The 23,167-nt window shown below is 37.0% G+C and overlaps 1 protein-coding gene across 25 annotated transcripts in view; it reads right to left on the bottom strand.

The window, feature by feature from the left end:
• Window positions 1-23,167, bottom strand: part of RALYL (RALY RNA binding protein like) — a 722,276-nt gene that overhangs the window by 128,595 nt on the left and 570,514 nt on the right. For all 25 annotated transcript variants that reach the window (XM_055348372.2, XM_055348370.2, XM_019032861.4 and 22 more), the window contains one exon: window positions 18,168-18,243. In XM_055348372.2, the coding sequence (XP_055204347.1) occupies window positions 18,168-18,243 (76 nt within the window). The remainder of the gene's footprint in view (window positions 1-18,167; window positions 18,244-23,167) is intronic.

The raw sequence follows: 23,167 nt of genomic DNA on the forward strand, positions 1-23,167 counted from the left end.
ATATACAAACTCTAACTGCTTTGAGACTACCATAATGTGATAAAACCTAAGCTGGCCCCAGGGAGAGACTATGTGGAGAAAAAGGCTCAGCCACCACAGCCATTCCTGCCAACCTCAGCTTCCAACCTTACCTGCTGTTGATATGGACAGAAGACAGGGGAGTACTGGGTAGAAGAAGGTGGTTCCCCAGCGAAGGCCCCACCCTGAAGCCTGGAAACCCGTGGCCCTAAATGAGAAAAGGCATTCCTGTTTTCATGCCCAAATTTGCCTTTTGGCCGGCAACGCCCCCTATCCTGTACCCATGTAAACTCCAAACCACCAGCTCCAGGTAGATGAGAGGACAAACAGAAGAGCAGAAGAAAGGCAGAACGGTGCAGAAGAGAGAAGAGAAGAAGTGTCCGTACACCAAGAGGAGTTTGGCTGGGGACAGTTGGAAAGGAGATTGGCCGCTGGATGGCCAAACTCCAGGGGAAGATCATCTTCCCACTCCATCCCCCTTCCATCTCCCCATCCATCCCACTGAGAGCCACCTCCAGGACTCAGCAAAACCCCGCATTCATCTTTCAAGTCATTGTGTGACCTGATTCTTCCTGGATGCTTGACAAGGACCTGGGTACCAAGAGGGTACTGAGCTAGTTAACACTTAAGCTGTCTGCAGATGGCAAGGCTAAAGGAGTGCACTGTAACACATGCCCACTTGGGCTTTGGGAGTCTCAGCTCCCTTCCCTGGATGCTGGCCTGGGGCCAGAGACCAGGGGTGCTTGCTTTGGCTTCTGCACCTGCCTGTTTGCATGCTCCCCCTCCCTTAAGGGGTTTGAGTGCACACATACGGTGGCTGAACAGACAGAAGGAGACATACCCTGTCACACATCCTGCCAGGGGGGGAAACAGGGAACTCTCCTGTTTCGCTCTGTTAGTGCCAAAGCAATCTGGGACACACAGAGCAGAACTATTTGACTGAACTCAGCCCACATCACTGAATATGATAAAAATGTTTTTTTTAAGTTAATAAATCTTGCTACGTAGCAGCAGATAATGTGTTTATCCTCAACTCCATTCTTTCTTTCACAGTCCACTTCCAATTTGTTAATAAACTTGTTGGCACTACTTTCAAAATCAATCAGTAACATAACCATTTTTATTTGACATCTCAGTTGCTACCGCTTAACCACATCACCATCTCCTGCCTGGTCTCCCACATTCTACCCTAACACTCCACAATCCATTGTCAACATATGGCTAATGGGACTTTTCAGAATTTAAGTTCTGTCATGGTACTCTTCTGCTTAAAACCTTCCAAAAGCTCTTTATTTTACTCAGAGTGAAACCCAAAGTGCTTCAAAGGCCTGTGAGGCTTTTACATCATTTGGTGCCTCCATTTACATCTCTGCCATTATTCCTCTCATTTCCTCCTTGCCCCAAGTTTTGTTTGAGTTTTCTCTAGAAACATTGGCATCCTTGCTTTCTAAAACACATGAGAATGCTTCTGCTTTAGGGCCTTTGCTAGCAAAGTTCCCCTACCTAGAACGCTTTTCCCCAGGCATCACTTTGCCTGCTCATCACCCCTTTCACGGCTGCTCAAATGCCATGTTCTCAGCTGAGCCTTCATTGAGCACCCTATAAAAAATTGCAGTACTTGTCATCTTCCTACTTCCAAAATCTTCTAGCTTAATTTTTTTCTATAACATCTACTACCTTCTAATTTATAATTAGTTTGCTTTTGTTTGTCTTTAGTTACCTCAAACTTGAAGGCAAGGTCAGAGATTTTTGTCTACTTTGTGATAAATCAAATTTAGCCTAAAGTTGCCTCTTTACATATTTTAAGTTCAGCCTAAAGGTTTCTTAGTACACGGTGAATTATAACCTAAATGAAACTGTAACCAGACTGTAGCTTACTCTTGTGGCAATCACCAAGTTCTGGCCAATCAAAGGTGGTCAACTGTTCAAACCATGTTCAAATAAGGCAGATATGAAGCTGTAACCAATCCGCTACTTCTGGATCTCACTTCTATTTTCTGTACATCACTTTCTCTTTTCTGTCCATGAATCTTCTTCCATAATGTAACTGCACTGGAATCTCTGAACGTACTCTGGCTTGAGACACTGCCCAATTTGCAAATCGTTTTTTGCTCAATTAAATTCTTTTACATTTAATTCAGCTAAAGATTTTCTTGTAGCGTTAACTGGGATATCCTTAGTACCCAGAAAAATGTCCAGTGGGTGCTTAATAGTTAATTGATGAATAAATGACTACATCCACAAATGTATGTTTCCTTCTCCACTAGATCCATTAAGAATCTTTAATATAGGCTGAATTTGGTCAGTCTTTGGGCAAACTCTGTTCATAGAAGCTAAGAGGTAAGTCATCCCTCCAGGCTTCAGATCCCATGATCCGCTCCAAATGCTGGGATCAGAAATTCTTTTGCAAGTCTCCATTGTTCCTACATAGACCCTCAGGGCTCACCTTATGTGAAATATTTATTTTGCATTTCATCTCTCTTGCCACCAATTTGGTTTGTCCCTAAAATTTGGCTGTCTTGGCTCTTAAGTTCTAATGGCTGGCACCCCACAATCCCTCATGGAGACCAGCTGACTAGCTTGCCCTGCTTTTTTCAATTAACATTCCAGGACTGGAGCTTTGTTCTGGACTTTGTTGTATGACCAAGAAACTTGTAACACACTGACTGGCTCCCCAGATGGCAACTCACTCCAGTGAGACTACTAACTGCCTGTCTATATGTGCTTCACCTACCCCTAAGACTAGTCTTTCTTGCTTTTATTTCATTAGCATTACATTTAAAAACATAATACATTTGCTTTTTCAGTTAAAATGGATACCTGATATTACTTATTTCTTTCATAATATCTTTATTTTCTAATGCCAAATATTGCAACTTTTCTATACTCAATTTAGTTCATATTTCTTTTATTCTTTTTCTTTTTTGAAACAGGGTCTCACTCTGTGGCTCTGGCTGGAGTGATTACAGCTCATGGAGCTTCAAACTGCCAGTAGGCTCAAGTGATCCTCCCACCTCAGCCTTCTGAGTAGCTGGGACTACAAGTGTACATGACCACACCCGACTAATTTTTGTATTTTTTGTAAAGATGGGGTTTCACCATGTTGCCCAAGCTGGTCTCGAACTCCTGGGCTCAAGTGATCTGCCTGCTTTAGCCTCCCGAAGTACTGGGATTATAGGTGTGAACCACCGCACCCAGCCCATATTTTCAATGAGATCATATAATGTTTTTTTTTTTTCAATCCTCTAAACATGAGATTTGCTATATTGAGTTGGAGTAACAAAGAGTAAAGAAAAAAATGAGAAAAAGATAATCTTCAACAAATCATAAAATTATATTACAATTCCATTTAAATTCTTCCTGAATTCTCACAGTATCATAAGTGTCTTTGCCACTGATGTTGTAGATAGTTTTAGTAAGATAGCATTTAAACTACCTTTAACAATTGCTAAGTAATTCAACTCAAAATGCTTTTTCACTCTTGATTATCTGTGATTTGTGGGTCATCTTCTGTTTCCTTTCCAAACTCAGCTATTGGTTGGTGTATCACATTCTTAAAAAGTACATTCTGATACATTTACTGAACTCAAACTCATTACCATTTGTTGCTCTGCATTGATAATAGATTCTCTGAGTTAGGAATACATCATGTATCTCCTCTTTTTCTGTCATGTCCCACGCTCTGCATACTAAGGCTACAACCTGGACTTTATTCCGTTGCTCTTTTAGCTCACACACACTATGTCCTTTCAAAGCAGCAGCAAAGCAGCTGAATTACAGCTTTAAATACCAGGGGGCAGTTATTATCAGGCAGGCACAATTGTCTTCCTACCTGCTCACTAATCTGCAGTCATAAGAACTGCCTTTAGCACACATTCCTGATTGCTCATTCCACTGCACCACTTAAAGGCTCAGATATTTTGACTTTTTTCTTTCTGAAGATTAGAGGACTTCAGCTGCTCTCCTGGCCCCCATATCCTGCTCCTTGCCCTTCGCTCTGCATACTGAACTCCGCATTCTGTCCTGGCCTGGGCTGACTGATAGGCCACTTCCTGCAGTTAGCTCTAGCAGGAACTATGCCTCCACACAGGGTCACTGGACTGCGCTGAACTGTGAGACTAATGTTAATGAAGTTGCCCTTTTAGAAAATTAACTTTTCTAATAACCATGGAGACTAAAGCAGTCTAGTACTAAAGATTAAATGCTGTATGTGTTTCATTGGCTTTGCTTAACACCAGCCCCACCTCCCAAAACCTTCACTATTGCCTGCATGAGTCATTTGTATGGTGTTTGTCATTTTTCACTGAAAATATCTAATTTTAAAACACATCTTTTTTTTGGTTATAAAATTCTCTTTAAAGAAAAATTGCATTATGTATTAAAGTTATAAGAAAAATATTATCTGCATACGGCTAGCCAGTTTTCTCAACGTCATTTATTAAAGAGGGAATCCTTTCCCCATGGCTTGTTTTTGTCAGGTTTGTCAAAGATCAGATGGTTGTAGACGTCTGTTCTGTTCCATTGGCCTATATATCTGTTTTGGTACCAGTACCATGCTGTTTTGGACCCCTTCCTTACACCTTATACAAAAACTGACTCAAGATGGATTAAAGACTTAAACATAAGACCTAAAACCATAAAAACCCTAGAAGAAAACCTAGGCAATACCATTCAGGACATAGACATGGGCAAAGACTTCATGACTAAAACAGCAAAAGCAATGGCAACAAAAGCCAAAATTAACAAATGGGATCTAACTAAACTAAAGAGCTTCTGCACAGCTAAAGAAACGATCATCAGAGGTAACAGGCAACCTACAGAATGGGGGAAAGTTTTTGCAATCTACTCATCTGACAAAGGGCTAATATCCAGAATCTACAAAGAACTTAAACAAATTTACAAGAGAAAAACAACCCCATCAAAAAGTGGGCAAAGGATATGAACAGACACTTCTCAAAAGAAGACATTTATGTGGCCAACAGACATATGAAACAAAGCTCACCATCACTGGTCATTAGAGAAATGCAAATCAAAACCACAATGAGACACCATCTCACACCAGTTAGAATGGCGATCATTAAAATGTCAGGAAACAACAGATACTGGAGAGGATGTGGAGAAATAGAAACACTTTTACACTGTTGGTGGGACTATAAATTAGTTCAACCATTGTGGAAGACAGTGTGGCAATTCCTCAAGGATCTGGAACCAGAAATACCATTTGACTCAGCAATCCCATTACTGGGTATATACCCAAAGGATTATAAATCATTATACTATAAAGACACATGCACATGTATGTTTACTGCAGCACTGTTCACAATAGCAAAGACTTGGAACCAACCCAAATGCCCTTCAGTGATACTGGACAAAGATAATGTGGCACATATACACAATGGAATACTATGCAGCCATAGAAAAAGATGAGTTCATGTCCTTTGCAGGGACATGGATGAAGCTGGAAACCATCATTCTCAGCAAACTAACACAGGAACAGAAAACCAAACACCGCATGTTCTCACTCATAAGTGGGAGTTGGACAATGAGAACACATGGACACAGGGAGGGGAACATCACACGCTGGGGTCTGTTTGGGGGTGGGGAGCTAGGGGAGGGATTGCATTAGGAGAAATACCTAATGTAGATGACGGGTTGATGGGTGCAGCAAACCACCATAGCATGTGTATACCTATGTAACAAACCTGCATGTTCTGCACATGTATCACAGAACTTGAAGTATAATTTTTAAAAAAGATTAAAGAAAAATTTATCTATATTCCCACCATACAAAGAAAATTACAGTTAATATTTTGCTCTATTTTTTCTCTGCATATATTTTATTTGTTAAGTAGTTTTGGTCATGATGTTTATATAATTTTTTTTAACCAAAAGCAATCACAGCAAAAGCCAAAATTGACAAATGGGTTCTCATAAAACTAAAGATTTTCTGCACAGCAAAAGAAACTATTATCAGAATGAACAGACAACTTACAGAATGGGAGAAAATTTTTGCAATCTAACCATCTGACAAAGGTCTAATATCTAGAATCTACAAGGAACTTAAACAAATTTACAAGAAAAAAACAACTCTATTAAAAAGTAGGTAAAGGACATGAACAGACACTTCTCAAAAGAAGACATTTATGCGGCCAGTGAACACATGGAATAAAGCCATCATCACTGGTCATTAGAGAAATGCAAATCAAAACCACAATGAGATATCATCTCACGCCAGTCAGAAGGGCAGTTATTAAAAAAACAAGAAACAACAGATGCTGGCGAGGCTATGGAGAAATAAGAACTCTTTTACACTGTTGGTGGGAATGTAAATTAGTTCAAACATCGTGGAAGACAGTGTGGCGATTCCTCAAAGACCTGGAACCAGAAATACTATTTGACCCAGCAACCCCATTACTAGGTATATACCCAAAGGAATAGAAATCATTCTATTATAAGGATACATGCACACATATGTTCATTGCAGCACCATTCACAATAGCAAATACATGGGATCAAACCAAATGCCAATTAATGATAGACTAGATAAAAGAAATGTGGTATATGCATACTGTGGAATACTATGCTGCCATAAAAAATGAGATCATATCCTTTGCAGGGACATGGATGGAGCTAGAAGTCATTATCCTCAGCAAACTAACACAGGAACAGAAAACCAAATACCACATGTTCTCACTTACAAGTGGGAGCTGAACAATGAGAACACATGGATACAGGTGGGGAACAAAATACACTCGGGCCTGTGGGTGGTGAGGCGGGGAGAGGGAGAGCATCAGAATAAATAGGCAATGCATGCTGGGCTTAATACCTAGGTGATGGGTTGATAGGTGCAGCAAACTACCATGGCACACATTTACCTATTTAACAAACCTGCACATCCTGCACATGTATCCCAGAACTTAAAATGTTTTTTTCTCTAATCAAACGCTAAGTTTTTTCATGTCATTATTAACACTTTGTGAACATTTCATCTAATAGGTGCACCATACCCATTACTGCTTAATATTTTGGTTGGATCAGATTACTCACTATTATAAATAAATTACTCACTATTATAAATAAAACTGCAAAGAACATCTTGGAATAATTTAATTTTTTAAAAATGTTTTTAAAAATATTTAAAATTATCTCCTTAGATATACTCCAAAGGATGGAATTAGTCAAAAGACATGAATACTTTAAGACACTGCACCGAGTTTGAAGGAAAAAAGGTATTAACTTAACAATAAAGCATGTATGTCTGACTTTAGTCTCTGGATTGGGAAGTAAACAGCAGAATCCCAGAATGTTAGAAATGGAAATAAAGTAAGAGGTGTTTTAATTCAACTCCTTCATTTTCCTTTGAGAAAATGGGGCTTAAAAGAGGTTGATTTTTTTTATAATCACTTAATTAGTTTGGGCAGGTAGTAGCAGATACACAACTTAGTTGCAGGTTTCCTGACTTCCAGTCCAGTGCTTCTAATGAACACTGAAATCTTCAGGAATGAGTGGGAAGAGGAGATAATGTCAAACAAATATTAAAACGTAAACTCTCATCATCATGCAATATACCCAGGTAACAGACCTGCTCAGGTACCCCCTACATCTAAAACAAAAGTTGAAATTATAAAAAACAAAAAGCACCCCCAAACTCTACATAAACTATGTGGCATCTCAGTTTCAGCTCCAATGTAATACGCTTAATTCAAACAAGCCCCTTGTCTTTTGATTCTTTCATACAATAAACATAAGCAAAATAGATGTCAACTCTCAGAGTTGGAAGAAGATCCCTAAGTATTGTGATATTTGGAAATACCAATAAAAATAAATTATCAATCATGTTATAATTCCACTAGAAAGAAATTTAGAAAGTTTAACAGTTAATTAACTTCTAAAATAATGAATTTTCGTGTGAAGAATTCATCATGCATAGCCAACTGATAATCTAGTGAGACTATGTGGTGTTCCCTTTTGCCTTTTGTCTAAACATGGAAAAAGGAGGCCTATCTAGCTTCACTTCTAGTACTTATAATTCCATCAGAAGAATTACTCTCACAAAGACACCAAATAGTTCATGTAAGTTTTATAAGGAAATTGTAGATTATTTTCTAATTAATATAATTAAAACCAACCAACACTTAAAAAACCTATAAGCCACTTTTCTACTGTGCAGAACTTGTTCATAATTGACATTAAAAATATTTACATAACCTAAAGTCTTCTAGCTTACAATTTGTAATAAGTATTTTCAAACTTTAATGGACTAGGGAAAAATACATTTTTACAAAGATAATAGAATTTGCCAATTTTGTAAAATGATTTTATATGTCTTAAAAAAATCATTCACATTGTAAGAGTGAGACTAGATGACCGAGGAAAAAGGGCTGTTTGGTTTCTCATTAATCACGTCCATCTACACTGTTAATATTCATTTCTTCTCTCCTCTCCTCATTTTATATGGGCTCAAACATTCTTCTACACATTGTCAAATTGTTTATTACCATTTATTTCATTGTTAGAAGTTACACGGTCCGTCTGCTGCTAAAGCATCTCTGCATGTGTGAAGATTGTGTTATAGAAGAAGCCCTGATGTGGCTGCACGGGCTTTAGAGGAGCAACCAGGAGGTGGAGCACAGGGTTCTAACTGCTAGAGAACGGCTGAAAAAAGAGGAACTTTCCATCAATCTTCAGTAGTCAGTCCTTAAATGGCACTGCCAATTGTACTACTGTTTAAAAAGAAATGAGACAAAACCCTAAAAACCTAAAATTAGAAGAAAAATACAGAATGATTTTAGAGTTGGAGGCAGGAAACCTGAACCTGAGCCCCAGCTTTTAGACTTCCTGGCTGGTTGCTCACTTTTTCTGCCTTGATTTTTCTTCCTTGTGCTTCCAAGGACAAATACAAATTAAAAACAGGTGGCTTAATTCTCCCTATTGAAAATAAAGAAAGAGATTTCCCTCCCTTCCTTTTGATTTGGGGATTTACTTTAAAAAACTGTTAATTGCAATTACTTCATCTTCTTTTTTAAATACATATAAATCCACTTGAAGAGTAGATTGGCATTTTGTCAGCTTTGTGACCTGGCAATGTCTTTCTCAAGGACCTGGGGAGGCAGAGTGGGGGCAGGAGGCTTATTCCAAATTGCAGAACTACCTCCTTTCATGAGAATATGAAAAGTTTGTTTTTCTTTTGCATAAAGTCAATTACCTAACATAAATAAATGGTCACCCCAATTACCAGAAACAGTTAGAATGAAGGATCTATGACAAATGGTGCTGTCAATCCTCTTACTTGAGGACTAGTTGTTGATTATATTGAAAATATGTATGTAATAGGTTGCATGTGTTTAGCTACATAAAAAGGTAAGATCTCTTTCTGTCTTCAGTCTCTTAGGTTGCCTGTGATGTGCACCACATTTTGGCTTAATGTTTATTCGATAATACAAGCTTTTTCTTTCTCTATTAGCTTTGTGGAGAGGATTTCTGACTTGGGAAAATATTTGTTTTAATTACATTTCCCCAACAGTATGATGAGAGAGTAACACTGTAACATTAAAAATTTTTGGTCTTTAATTCGATTCATTTGGAGATAAATCTTTAGAGACATTTCAATTTCTTTCATGCTACCCTCCATACAGTAATATGGAAGGAAAAACATATCCTGGAATCTTGAATACAGGGATAGATTGAGAAGGAGAAGGTGATATGGTGAGCACAAAGGATAGATTAAGAAGGAGAAGGTGATATGGTGAGCACAAAGGGAATGAGATAACACTTCAAAATTAAAACAAACAATGGACTTACAAATTTATCATAGGTTGGAATCTCAAGACCCTACATTCTCTACTAAGGACTGTCCTAAAATAAGAAACAGGTCACTGGATAGAAAGACAATGAACAATACCCATAAAATAATGAAAACAAATGAAATCAACACTGACAATGAAGATACTTCAACTTATAAGCAAGCAAGGGCATTGCCCTTTGCAAGATAAAACCCACAAAGCATCTTCATCCCAGGCAGGGAGCACTTGCGCAATGACCCAGCATATGAGATGCACACATTCCTGCTAAGCTCCAGTAGGGACTAGCGCTGTTGTTGGTGCTCTAACCGCAATACCCCACAGTGAGATGCCAGGAGAATATAGCATAAAAGACCATAACGTGAGTCCTGCTGATGAAGAGATCTTAGCTTCAGCACAGAACCATGCTTTTATATATAAAAGAAAGCAACAATTTCATGACAGGCTACAGTTTCCAAGGTGTAGTAAAACCAACAGTTAGAAAGAATCAGTTGCCTGTCTTCATTGGCACCTGCCAACTGTAAGAATGATGTGAAATTTCAGCCCTTTCTATCCCATGCTTGGTTTACTATTCCTTTTCCACTTCTCCCTACCTCAGAGAAAGAGGAGTCTTAAGTAGCAGCTCAAGTGGTCACTGTTACAGGTTCTAGACATTCAAGCATTGTCTTTTTCTTCTAGACTTAGAAGCTGAGTGGATAAGCCAACCAAGGGGTCAGCCCACTTTTCCTTTCTATCTCCTCCAAGTATGCAGCTGTGTGGTAATTTGAAGGCCTGGTCTGTAGATCTAGCTACATGGAACACTACTCCTAGAATTTTATAGGATGATAAATTTGTCACAGTATAGTAAACTGCCTTGGGAGAAGCAGAAAGGAAAGGAATATCGTGTGATTTGTTCTACTACAGTTTATCCTTGGCTTTTATTGAATTCATAAGAAAAATGGCATCAGCTTTAAAACCTGTGTGTGTGTGTGTGCGCGCACACACGCGTGCACGTATTGTCTAAATGCTACTCAAGGTGGTACCTGCTATGCTGTTTAGATGACTTCCTATGAAGGCCTATATAATAAGTTTACATCAGAAAACAGAGTTAGGAAAACATAGTTTCTTCTCACACATATTCAAGTATTTTCTTTTACTACATGGTTACATAGATTATTTTGCTCCTGTTTTCGCCTTCACTACCATGAATCACATGGCTAAGTTTGTTGTGCTCATGTAATACTTTGTGATTGCATAAGTTTTATTAGTATAATTAAACTTTTGCTGATTTGCTTGATCCTACCTGCCCACCTCCCTCAATTCCCACTGAAATATTGACTCTTGCTACTTTTCTCCTTTTAAAATTGGTTGCATGGTTTTACTTCCTTGGATTTTTATCATAAACTATGTCAAACCAAACAAATAGTAATACAGTCTTTCAAATAACCTGAAGACTAGCAACATAAACCACAAAGGTCTTAGAGATGGATTCTCTGCATTAAGTTCTCCCTCTACCTCTACCCTATTCTTTCTATATGCCAGAAGATATTAATGGATATTCATGCATTAAAAACATAACAGAAAACTGCAAATAGGCCATTCTTTAGCCTAGCAGAGAGAATTGCCCGCAGCAGAACTATTTAATGGGTATTGTGTCAGCACTTTTTTGAACATTTTAAATAAAAGGTCTATAAGTTAAATTTGCTTAGTGTTAAAATGTGAGGGACATACTATAAGTAAAATAATCTTTTAAAAAATTTTATTTTTAAAGAAGTTATAGAAAACATTAACCTGCTTAGTTGACTGTGTGAGATTTAGCAACATCATCATAGCTAAAAACATATAAAATAACCTTTCAAAGCTGGACGCAGTGGCTCACACCTGTAATCCCAGCACTTTGGGAGGCTGAGGCAGGCAGATTGCTTAAGCTTGGGAGTTTGAGACCAGCCTGGGCAACATGGTGAAATCCTGTCTCTACTAAAAATACAAAAAAGAATTAGACAGGTATTGTGGCACACACCTGTAGTCCCAGCTACTCAGGAGACTGAGGTGGGAAGATCACTCGAACCTGGGAGGCGGAGGTTGCAGTGAGCTGAGATCACGCCCACTGCTCTCCAGCCTGGGTGATGAAGCGAGACCCTGTCTTAAAAAACAAACAAACAAACAAAAAACAAGAAAAACCTCCTAAAATACTTTATCATAGATGTTTTCTTTGAATAATCATAATGATGAGGATAACTAAAATTTGTAGAGTATCTCTAATAGTTGCAGGCTCCTTAAATACATTACCTTTTAGGAAATTTTATATCTTCCTTTATGCAGCCCAAAAAGCTGAGGAACAAAAGATAAAATTCAAAGCACTGATAATGCTCAGGTTATTTTAGGAGGTATGTCTAACATTTTTCCCACCAAGCAAACTGAACAAGCACGCACAAAACATTTGCATAAATTTAAACAATCAATAAAGTGAATGTTTGACACCTTTTCTAGAACAAAAGCATTTCAACATTCATTTGTGGAGATTTCTGAATTAGAGAACTCTCCCTCAATTACCCAGATGTATGGATATTCAGGTTTGAGTTTTAGAAATATACACTGTTTTTGGTATTTTCTCTTGTGGATCTTGATAACCATACATTAGTAATTTGGTTGCACAGGAAAGATAGGATCCTGAGCAGAAAGAGACTGCAATTGCTATGTAGACCTAAGCAATAACATACATTCAAAGTAAACCAGGGAGGCAGGTCAGTGTTTGGGCTTGTGTCAGTTTCAGAAGGACAGGATGTATTAATATGGCGGGTAGGAGAAAATATTTCCCTCTCCTCCTCACACTGTAGTTTGAGTGGATCCATCTGGCGGGGTAGGTGAAATGGAAGGAAGCCTTTGCCAGTGCAAAGGGAGATAATGATAATGGAAATATTAAGCTTCTGAAAGGGAATGTGTGTTATCCTTGATGTTACAAAAGGAGACAGAAAATGAATAAAATGATCAATAGCTGATTGGTAAACATTTCTTAGCAAACAGTACAAGTCAATGAAGTGAAGATGACCAGGATGTTTTTCCTTCATATTGATTTTTGCTATTTAGCATTAGCTGAAATTAGCTTACATTACTTTCATTTCTACTTTCAAGGTTCTAGGGAACATTTTAGGTGATTCGAGGGTCCCTTTTCCCATGATGTGCTACAGCCACCATGAAGGATGAAAACAAAACTCACGTAGGTCCAGTGGTGAATGAATCACCAGAGATATTTTGCTGCAGTCACCTTACTTGGTCTGTGCTCTGAAAGTTATTTTTTATCATTGGAGTTACTGTAATATAACCCACATTCATGGTGACCACCACCAATTGTGATCATCTTAAAATGGTGGCTGTAACTGTAGGTTATCTTGTGACAATCTTAAAGACTCTTGAAATGACTTGTGACAATCTTGATTCTCATGGTCATCTGGGTGGGATGGGAAGGTTGCTACAAGAGGCATTTGTATGATAGCCAAAAGCAATATTTGGCAATAGTACCAGATGGTTGATTTTTACAGAATCAATGGGATGAAACTATATATACTACATGTCTTACTGAGCTGAGTTCCCTGCAAGTAGAAGGGAGTCACCTCTAGGTGAATAAAAATCCATTCTTGTTCATCTCTTATAAATAGTGTCTTTGTTCTCTGATATTTTTTGTTAGCTTTCCATCAAAGAGAAAAGGTCTGTCTACTTTACAAATAGAAGTAAAACCATCATACAATTATTCTCATTTAGCAATTATTGAGCATTAATTGAAAGTTGGCATGCTGGAAAACTCACTTCCTGGGGGAGATTATTTTAGAGTGCCACAGATATTGTGTAATGTACATAACATATTTGAAGCAGCAATTTATTAAAAGTTACAATGTTTTCCCTAGAGAATGGATTAGCTATTCACCATTAGGACCAGTTCCAATATTTATGAAATGTTCACAAATGATTAATTATGTTTCATTTACAAATAGACTCTAATGGGAGACATTTTTATTGCAAGTGCTATTTTAATGAATTGTCTGTCTTTATGAATTCATGTCCAAGACCGAAATAATTCCTTTTTGCTCCCTTTCCTCGATCTTACACCTGAGCCTGCCATTGCTTATCATGTGTTTCCTATTTCTTCTATTCAGCTCATGTGATCATTCCCTCAGTAGCCTGAACTAGAAAACCTTGGACTTATTTGTGACTCTCTCTCCTCACACCCCATTTCCAATCAGTCACCATGTTTAAGTGGTTCCTTGTTGCCTGCAGAATAAAAGTCAGCTCTCCTTAACCTGATATATAGATATATTCACAGCCTGGGCACCATAATGTCCCAGTTTTCCATTCCCCACAAGGTAGACTATCCTAGCTCCTACTATGAGATGCCCTTCCCTCTCTCTTTCCTTTCAAAAGCCAGCTCAAGTGTTGTCTTCTTCCTTTAACTTTCCAGATGTTTTTACTCCCTGCCCCCTAGGCAGAATCAGTAACTTCCTCATTTATTCTCTTACAGAAGTGTATGCATACTTCTCAGTTGTCTTTATTCATCTGTGCATCTAACTTATGCATAAGACTGTAAGCTTTTTGAAGTCTCACTGTTTTATTTTCTATGTATACCATGTTTACTTAGCACATAATAAGGCCTTATTGAAGGTTGCTTGGCTGAGTTGAAAATCCTATTAAAAGAAGAAACAAATCAAAGTTATGCCTCAGTGGATATTTCATGTGAATACCACTTTTTGATTGGTATTGGAGATAAAGTGGATGTACGTGAAGAAGAAATTCTGGCGGCAGTTCACTTAGTGGTCCAAATAGAATAGTTATAGAGACATAGCAGTTTAGAGCAGGAAGGTAAATCAGAGACTACCTTCATACAAATAACTTACTTTCATTACGTTATGCTCTCTCTTCACCCTGCTCTTGCCATTTTCTATGCTAGTTTCCTAGAAAAGCACTATTACAGTCCCTAGACCATAGTAGATACACACTAAATATAACTTGTATAAATGAATGAATGAATGACCGAGTAAAAAGAGTTCCCCTCTTGCATTTTACAGATAAGAAAACAGACTCAGAAGCCGGGCACGGTGGCTCACGCCTGTAATCCCAGCGCTTTGGGAGGCCGAAGTGGGCAGATCACGAGGTCAGGAGATCGAGACTATCCTGGCTAACATGGTGAAATGCTGCCTCTACTAAAAATACAAAAAATTAGCCAGGTGTGGTGGCCGGCACCTGTAGTCCCAGCTACTCGGGAGGCTGAGGCAGGGGTATGGCATGAACCTGGAAGGCGGAGCTTGCACTGAGCTGAGATCACAACACTGCACTCCAGCCTGAGCGACCGATTGAGACTCTGTCTCAAAAACAAAACAAAACAAAACAAAACAAAACAAAACAAAACACAGACTCAGAGATGCAAAGAATAGGAAAGCAAAAACCATCCCTTTTCCAAGCCACCACCATATTCTCTACATTGAACTAAATGCTTTTACCTCATTTATGCAACTCTATCCTCTCAGGAAAATTATACAACTACTATGTTACAAGAAGAACTTACTTACTTGAAGCTTAAAACCTGTGCCCTATGATCACACAAATAGGTGGTATATCTGTTTTTCTTATGTAGTGTTTATTGTATAGTATTTCCTCTGCCACTTGCTGGCATGGTATTCATGGACAGTAATAGTATTGATGATTGGTTTGATGCTCAGAAAATCTCTACTTTCCCTATCTGTGTTGTTTAGATGGTAGCAAGTGACTAAATACAGGAAGCTATAATCTAGTGGTAAGAATACTAGACGTGAAGGCTGAAAACCAGAGCGCATTTCCTAATCCTGTGATCTTGCCTTGAACAAACCCTTTATTGTCTTGGAAACTCAGGTTTCTCATTTATACAGCATAGTATATACTACCAATTTTGTAGAGTTATCTGATGAACAGATGAATGCCTATGAAAACATAGTTTGTCCACATAAAATTAAGGTAATTATTTTCTTAAGCTTACATGAGAATGAGAAAATGTGTATAAAAGGGCTTCCTCAGCTATACATTCACGTTTTTGTATCCCTTTTATTACTGTTTTGAAATTTCAGTGTACAGCCTTAATTTGTGTAAACAGATAAAAGGAGGATAAATAAGCACTTCCTCACTAATGTGGCTTGTATGCAATATAGCATATTTAAATGAAATTCTGCTTCTAGTTCTTTTGAACACAATTGAACATAACAGTAATAGAGAAATAATAGTTAAAATGACATTCATGTCATGAGCTTCCATTCTCATAAGAAAATCAAAACAATCCAAGAAAAGAGAAAATATGAAAATTAACATCATTGCACAGACAGTAGCAACTCTTTGATGATAAAAAAGCCATTGGCAGCTTGTTTTAGCAGTAATTGAAAATAAGACTTTTCAAATGTTCTGTATTAGCTGCAGCTCTAATGTATACCTCTACAAATGAATCTGATAAAAATTTCTCGGTTTTATAAATCTTCTCCTTTACCTCAAACAAGGTACAGAATGTGTCATTTGCTTCTTGTTGATAACATCATCTATGCTCTTTAATGTTAATATTACCCCATGACCCACTATCAACATTTGTTATACTCTATTGCTTCCCATTTTTAAGAAAATGTTTTATTAAAACAAAAACAACCAAAATAAGAGAAATTATGATGTATTTTTCAGTATAGCTTTAAAAATCTATGAATACCATACAGTAGAGAGCCCTGGGGTACTAGGCATGACTAGGACCTCAGAAGTGATCTAGTTCTGACCCTCATCTTAGAGTTCAAAAAATGAGGCTATAAGTGGCTGAAAAGAAGATATGCTAGTTTTCAGAGAACAAAAACAAGGAAAGGCTCCAGGCTATTTTTGAGCACTCTTCTTACTATACTAAATCAGAAAATAATCAATTTTAACACATATAACTTAATTCTCCTTTATACAAATGATATCAGAGAAAAAGGAAGACTTGCTCAACACTTTTATGTTAACTCTTCAGATGCAGATACTGATGGACTGATGATATGTATCTGGGAGAAAACCAAATAAATAGGATGATAGGAGATCTCAATAGCCTGGAACAATTGGCTATATCTAACAAAAGAGAATTAAACAGCAATAGACACAAAGTCAGCACTTACAGTACAAAAACTAATGGCAAAAGCACATGAAGTGGGACATATGGTTTAACAGCAGAATATAATTTTTTTCAGAAGTGGCTGTTCTTAAAGAACTGAAAGTTATATAAGTTTACTCTTGTACTCTTCCCCAAAATCAACTGAATTCTACTTAACATAATAGAAGTATATACAGAACAACAAAGGTGCTAAATCTCTTCACCTGGATTCTCCGTATAGATATAGACACTGACAAATTGGGGCATGTAGAGGGGAAAGACCAAAATGTTAAGTGACTCAGACCCAAGCACTTCAGGAAAGGTTAAAGGAATTGGATCTGTCTCTCTGGAGAAGAGAAGGACTATGTTTGTTGTCTGGGAAAAATGGGCATGAGAGAAACATGTACTTTGTAATAAAGAAGGCTGACTGAGTGGAAAGAATTTAAGGTACAGAGGGCGTGAGTTTGAATATTGGTGCCATTGTTAACCAGTGGTGTGACCTTGAAAAAAATCACTAAGAAACTGCATCTCAGGTTCCTGAGCTGCATTATGAGAACAGGAATATCTACATTGCAAGAGTCTTGTGAAAATTAAATTAAACAACATATGTAAAATAGCTATAGAACATGGCATGCAGTTAATAGTCAACCAAGGGCTGGGCGTGGTGGCTCATGCCTGTAATACCAGCACTTTGGGAGGCTGAGACAGGCAGATCACCTGAGGTCAGAAGTTCGAAATCAACCTGGCCAACATGGTGAAACCGTGTCTCTACTAAAAGTAATAATAATAATGATAGCTGGGTGTGGTGGTGGGCACCTGCAATCCCAGCTTCTCGGGAGGCTGAGGCAGGAGAATCGCTTGAACCTGGGAGGCAGAAGTTGCAATGAGCTGAGATTGTGCCACTGCACTCCAGCCTGGGCAACAGAGAGAGACTCCATCTCAAAAAATAAAATAAAACAAAAAAAGGTAACCAACATTGGCCTTTCCACCTACTTGTCAGGTAGTCATTAGTGATTTTTATTAGATAAGTATTTTGTAGAAGGGTTGTATAAGCAGATATGAGAAGGTTAGGCATCTGAGATCCTTGCCAATGCAGCAAGATATATTTATATGTTGACCAACAACATTTGTTGTACTTTATTCCAATAAGGATTATTATTTTAAATAGTGGATGCCTTACAAGTTATATTGCCTTATGAAGCTGCAAGAAAATTTCACTAATATATAGAGTAAAACAGTGCTGATCTACTTACCTGTAAAGTGCAGAAAGGGGCCTCTTGTTTCCAGGTTTTGGTCTGTATGGTTTGGGCTCTCCTGCCATGTTGATATCTGAAAGCATAAAATAAAACAGCACTGATTAAGAAAATATGAAACCATTTGAGAAAAGTAAATCATGAACTTGTATTTTTCTTTTCACTATTTGTTTATGCAAATATTGTACACCATTGATTCATTCAACATATATTTATTGAGCATTTACTCTATGTCAGGCACTGTTTGGGATATGTCATGCACAAAACAGATTATATCTCTGCCCTTGTGGAACTTACATTTTACTGGGGGAAGATAGTGAGAAACAAACATAATAAATAAAAACTATATACCATATTAGAAAACGATGAGTACTATAAACAATCAAAATGTTGAGCAAAGTGAGGAGAATAAAAATGCTTTTCTTTTTTCCCTAAAAGACAGGGTTTTGCTCTGTCGCCCAGGCTGGAGTGCAGTGGGGAAATCGTTGCTCACTGTAACCTTGAACTCCTGGTCTCAAACAATCCTCCTTCCTCTGCCTCTGAAGTAGCTAGGACTACAGGCATGTGCCACTATGCCTGGCTAATTTTTAAAATTTTCTGTAGAAATGAGGTCTGGCTAGGAGGCCCAGGCTGTCTCAAACTTCTGGCCTCAAGCAATTCTCCTGCCTCAGCCTCCCGAAGTGTTGGGATTATAGGCGTGAGCCGCTGTGACTGGCCAGAAATGCTTCATGCAACAAAAAGAGAATGAAATGTTCTTCTGATTTTCATTTTTCGCTAAGAATTTTTCAGTATGCATAAACATTTGTATGAAATAGAGTTCTGTTCATAGGAGGACTTATTAAATTTCCTGTGATATATTTTCCATTTATATAGAAAAGGAAGCTAGAAGGACTTGATCATAAATCATACCAGGTTTACTAAAGGAACAACAAAATGCACTCAGCAACTGGAATACATAGTTATTGAATTCCAAGGTTGTCAAAAGGAGAAGAGAGCACATACTTTGCCTTCATAAACTGAAAATATTATTGTCTCTGGGATAGACAAAAAGAGGTTTAAGTATGTGACAAAACAGTCTATGCATACAACTGACCAACCTCAATCTTAAAGAAATATGTAAAACTGTTAAGAAATTGGAAAGTTGGGAGGAGAAGGTTTGGAAAGTAATATAAATAACTAGATTGAACAAAATTAAAATTTCCAAATGATGATAGAAAGGGAAATCTAAAGGAGATGTGCTTCAAGAAATGAGGGATATTATTTTGACAGAAAGGAAAGGGAAAACTTCTATTTCTTGCACAGTGGACTAAATACACTGAGCTATCCACCACTGAAAACAACCAAAAATTCTGGATAAAATGTAAATGTATCCTTTTAAAGAATGCAACATAAAACTAGCAAGAAAGTAAGGAATTTGAAGAACATTCCCCCTGAGTGGAAACAGGAAATCAAATGGAAAAAGAACACTGCACCTGGCTTGTTCCTTAAAGATACTTGTTGACGCCAGAACATGAGTTTTAGTTTTTACATCCTTGTGGTTCAGCGGGCACAGGTCACTATGCCCAGGTTAAAGAATGTGAGACATAAAATCATCTGATTCAACATAGGTGACAAATATGTGACAAAAGCAACTAGGAAGAGAAGAAAAATTCCTTACTTAATAAAGAAGACTTACAAAAATCTATATTAAACATTATACCTAATGCTTCAAGAAATGATGTCTAGTGAGACATTGGGCACATTTGCTTTAAGATCAGATAATTTAAAAGGACACCCACTATATTAAACTTTATATAATATTGTACTAGATGTCCTAGTCAGTGCAGTAAGACATGAAAGCAATTTTAGAAATGAGAGAGAAGAAATAAAACTGTCACTAATTGCTGATGATATGTGGGTTCATGTAAAAAATTGTAAAGCATCCACAGATTATTACAATTAATAAGCGAGTTTAATAAGTTTATTGAATGCAAAGCCAGTATACAAAATTCAATTGTATAGCTCTATACAACAATCATATGTATAAAATACAGTCTATAGTATTTACATACTATAAAAGACAAAGTTTTAAGGGGTAATCTATTACAACACTTGAAAGACCTTAATGAAAAAAATTATAAAACTGTATTGAAAAATTTTACAGTTACCTTATATAAACAGAAAAATTAGAAGACTCAATATAATAAATATGTCAGTTATCTTCAAGATAATTATGGATTCCAGGTAATTCCAATAAAATCCCCAATATTTTTTATGTATATGCCTGAAGCTTGACAAACTGATTCTGAATTTGTACAATAGAACAAAAGCCAAACACAGCCATGATACACTTGGAAAAAAGGCATGAAGTTGGTAAAGTTGCCTTATCAATATTTATTTTAAAGCTGTGGTAATTAAGGCTGTAGTAATGGTAGAGAGATAGGAAAGGGACCAATGAACATGAAATACACACACGTATATATGACAAAACTGTACATGCATACAATTGACATATATAAACACATGGAGCCGACATAGCAGATCAGTGAGGGAAAGGCTGATTCATAAATAAATAATGCTGGAATGATTGGTTATCCACAAGGACAAATATGAAATTGAACATCTACCTACACCATACCAAAAAAATCAATTACTATTGCCTAAATATGAAAGGAAAAAATATAAAATGTTTAGAAAGCAATAAAATAGAATATCTTTTTGAGCTAAGAATATGGGAGGGTAATCTTAAACCAGACATAAAAAATCGCTAACCTTAAAATACAAAATTGATAAATTCTGCTTCATTAAAATTAAGAATTTCTGGTCATAAAAAGCCACATAAAGACAGTGAAAAGAACCATAAATTTGACAAAGGATTTGTTTCTTGAATATATAGGAAACTCATGCATATCATAGTAAAGAGAGTCAAAACACCAAATAGAAAATTAATAAAAAGCCTAGTAAAAGCACTTTACACAAGTGAAAACATGAGTGGTGAATAAACACATGAAAAAATGCTCAACCTCATTAGTAGTGGGAAATGCAAGTTAAAACATCATGAGATACAAATAAAACCCATTGAATTTACATTTTACAAATCCTGGTAATATCAAATGCTGGCATTTCTGAGCAAATAGAATTTGTGTAGAATGCAGATATAAATGTACATGGTAAAAACTATTTTGAAAAATAATTCATCAGTTTCTAATAAACTTAAAATGTTCAAACTCTGTGATCCAGGAAGTACACACTTAAAAAACCTTTTACACATGTGTACCATATGATATATACAAGTGTGTTCATTGTAGTACATTGGAATTGAAAAGATTCCTGGAAAAAACACAAATACCCATTGTATTTTTAATAGGATAAACAAATGGTAGCATATTTACCAAAAGGAATACTATACAACAGTAGAGAAATGACAGAGACAGAGAGAGAGAGAGAAAATGAATTAGGGCCATAGGAAATATTGAAATATTGATAACCTTAGAAACCTAACACTGAACAAAAATAATGCCCTGGAAAAATACTGACAGTATGAATTCTTTCACGTAAATTTAATTGCAAAATTGAATGATATATTGTATAAAAATAAAAATACATGGGATAAAACTAGAAAAAAAGCTTCTGCGCAGCAAAAGAAACAGCAGAGTAAACAGACAACCCAGAGTGGGAGAAAATCTTCACAATTTATACATCTGTCAAAGGACTAAAATCGAGAATCTACAAAGAACTCAAACAAATTAGCAAGAAAAAAACGAATAATCACATCAAAAAGTGGGCTAAGCATATGAATAAACAATTCTCAAAAGAAGATATACAAATGGCCAACAAACATTTGAAAAAATGCTCAACATCACTAATGATCAGGGAAATGCAAATCAAAACCACAGTGCTATACCACCTTACCCCCACGAGAATGGCCATAATAAAAAAATCAAAAAATAACGAATGTTGGCATGAATCTGGTAAAAAGGGAACACTTCTACACTGGTGGGGGAATGTAAACTAGTACAACCCTATGGAAAACAGTGTGGTGATTCCTTAAGAAACTAAAAGTAGAGCTACCATTTGATCCAGCAGCCCCACTACTGGGTATCTACCCAGAGGAAAAGAAGTCATTATACGAAAAAGATACTTGCACGTGCATATTTATAGCAGCACAATTCACAATTGCAAAAATATGGAACGAGCCCAAAGGCCCATCAATCAACAAGTGAATAAAGAAATTATGGTGTGTGTATATATATATATATATATATGATGGACTACTACTCAGCCATAAAAAGGAACAAATTACTGCCATTTGCAGCAATCTGGATGGAACTGGAGGCTGTTATTCTAAGTAAAGCAACACAGGAATAGAAAACCAAACATCGTATGTTCTCACTCATAAGTGGGAGCTAAGCTATGGGGATATGAAGACATAAGAATGATACAATGGACTTTGGGGACTTGGGGGAAAAGGTGGGAGGGGGTGAAGGGTAAAAGACTACAAATTGGGTTTAGTGTATACTGCTAGGGTGATGGGTGCATCAGATTCTCTCAAATCACCACCAAAGAACTTATGTAACCAAATACCACCTGTTCGCCAAAACCTATGGAAATAAACATTTTTCTAAAAAAAGAAGGCAGAGATAAACAAGGAATTCAGGATGAAGGTTACCTCTAAAGGAGTAGAAAAAGTGTGGGACTTGGAAACGACACCCAGAAGACATTAAAGTTAATAGTAAGGTAGTATTTCTTAAATTGGGTGGTAAGAGCATGGCTTTAAATTATAGCATTATTCCTCATAACTTACTTATTTTATTCTGTATGTAATCTATGACTAATAAGGAATTTAAGAAAATAGGAATGAAAATTGTAAATTATGTGTTGATAAACATTCACATCAGAGAAAATAGGGTTTTTTTGTTTGTTTGTTTTTGTTTTTCTCTGAGACAGAGTCTCACTCTGTCACCCATGGCTCACTGCAACTTCTGCCCCTGGGTTCAAGTGATTCTCCTGCCTCGGCCTCC

Source organism: Gorilla gorilla, chromosome 7 (assembly GCF_029281585.2).
Source record: "Gorilla gorilla gorilla isolate KB3781 chromosome 7, NHGRI_mGorGor1-v2.1_pri, whole genome shotgun sequence".
Classification (NCBI taxonomy): domain Eukaryota; kingdom Metazoa; phylum Chordata; class Mammalia; order Primates; family Hominidae; genus Gorilla; species Gorilla gorilla.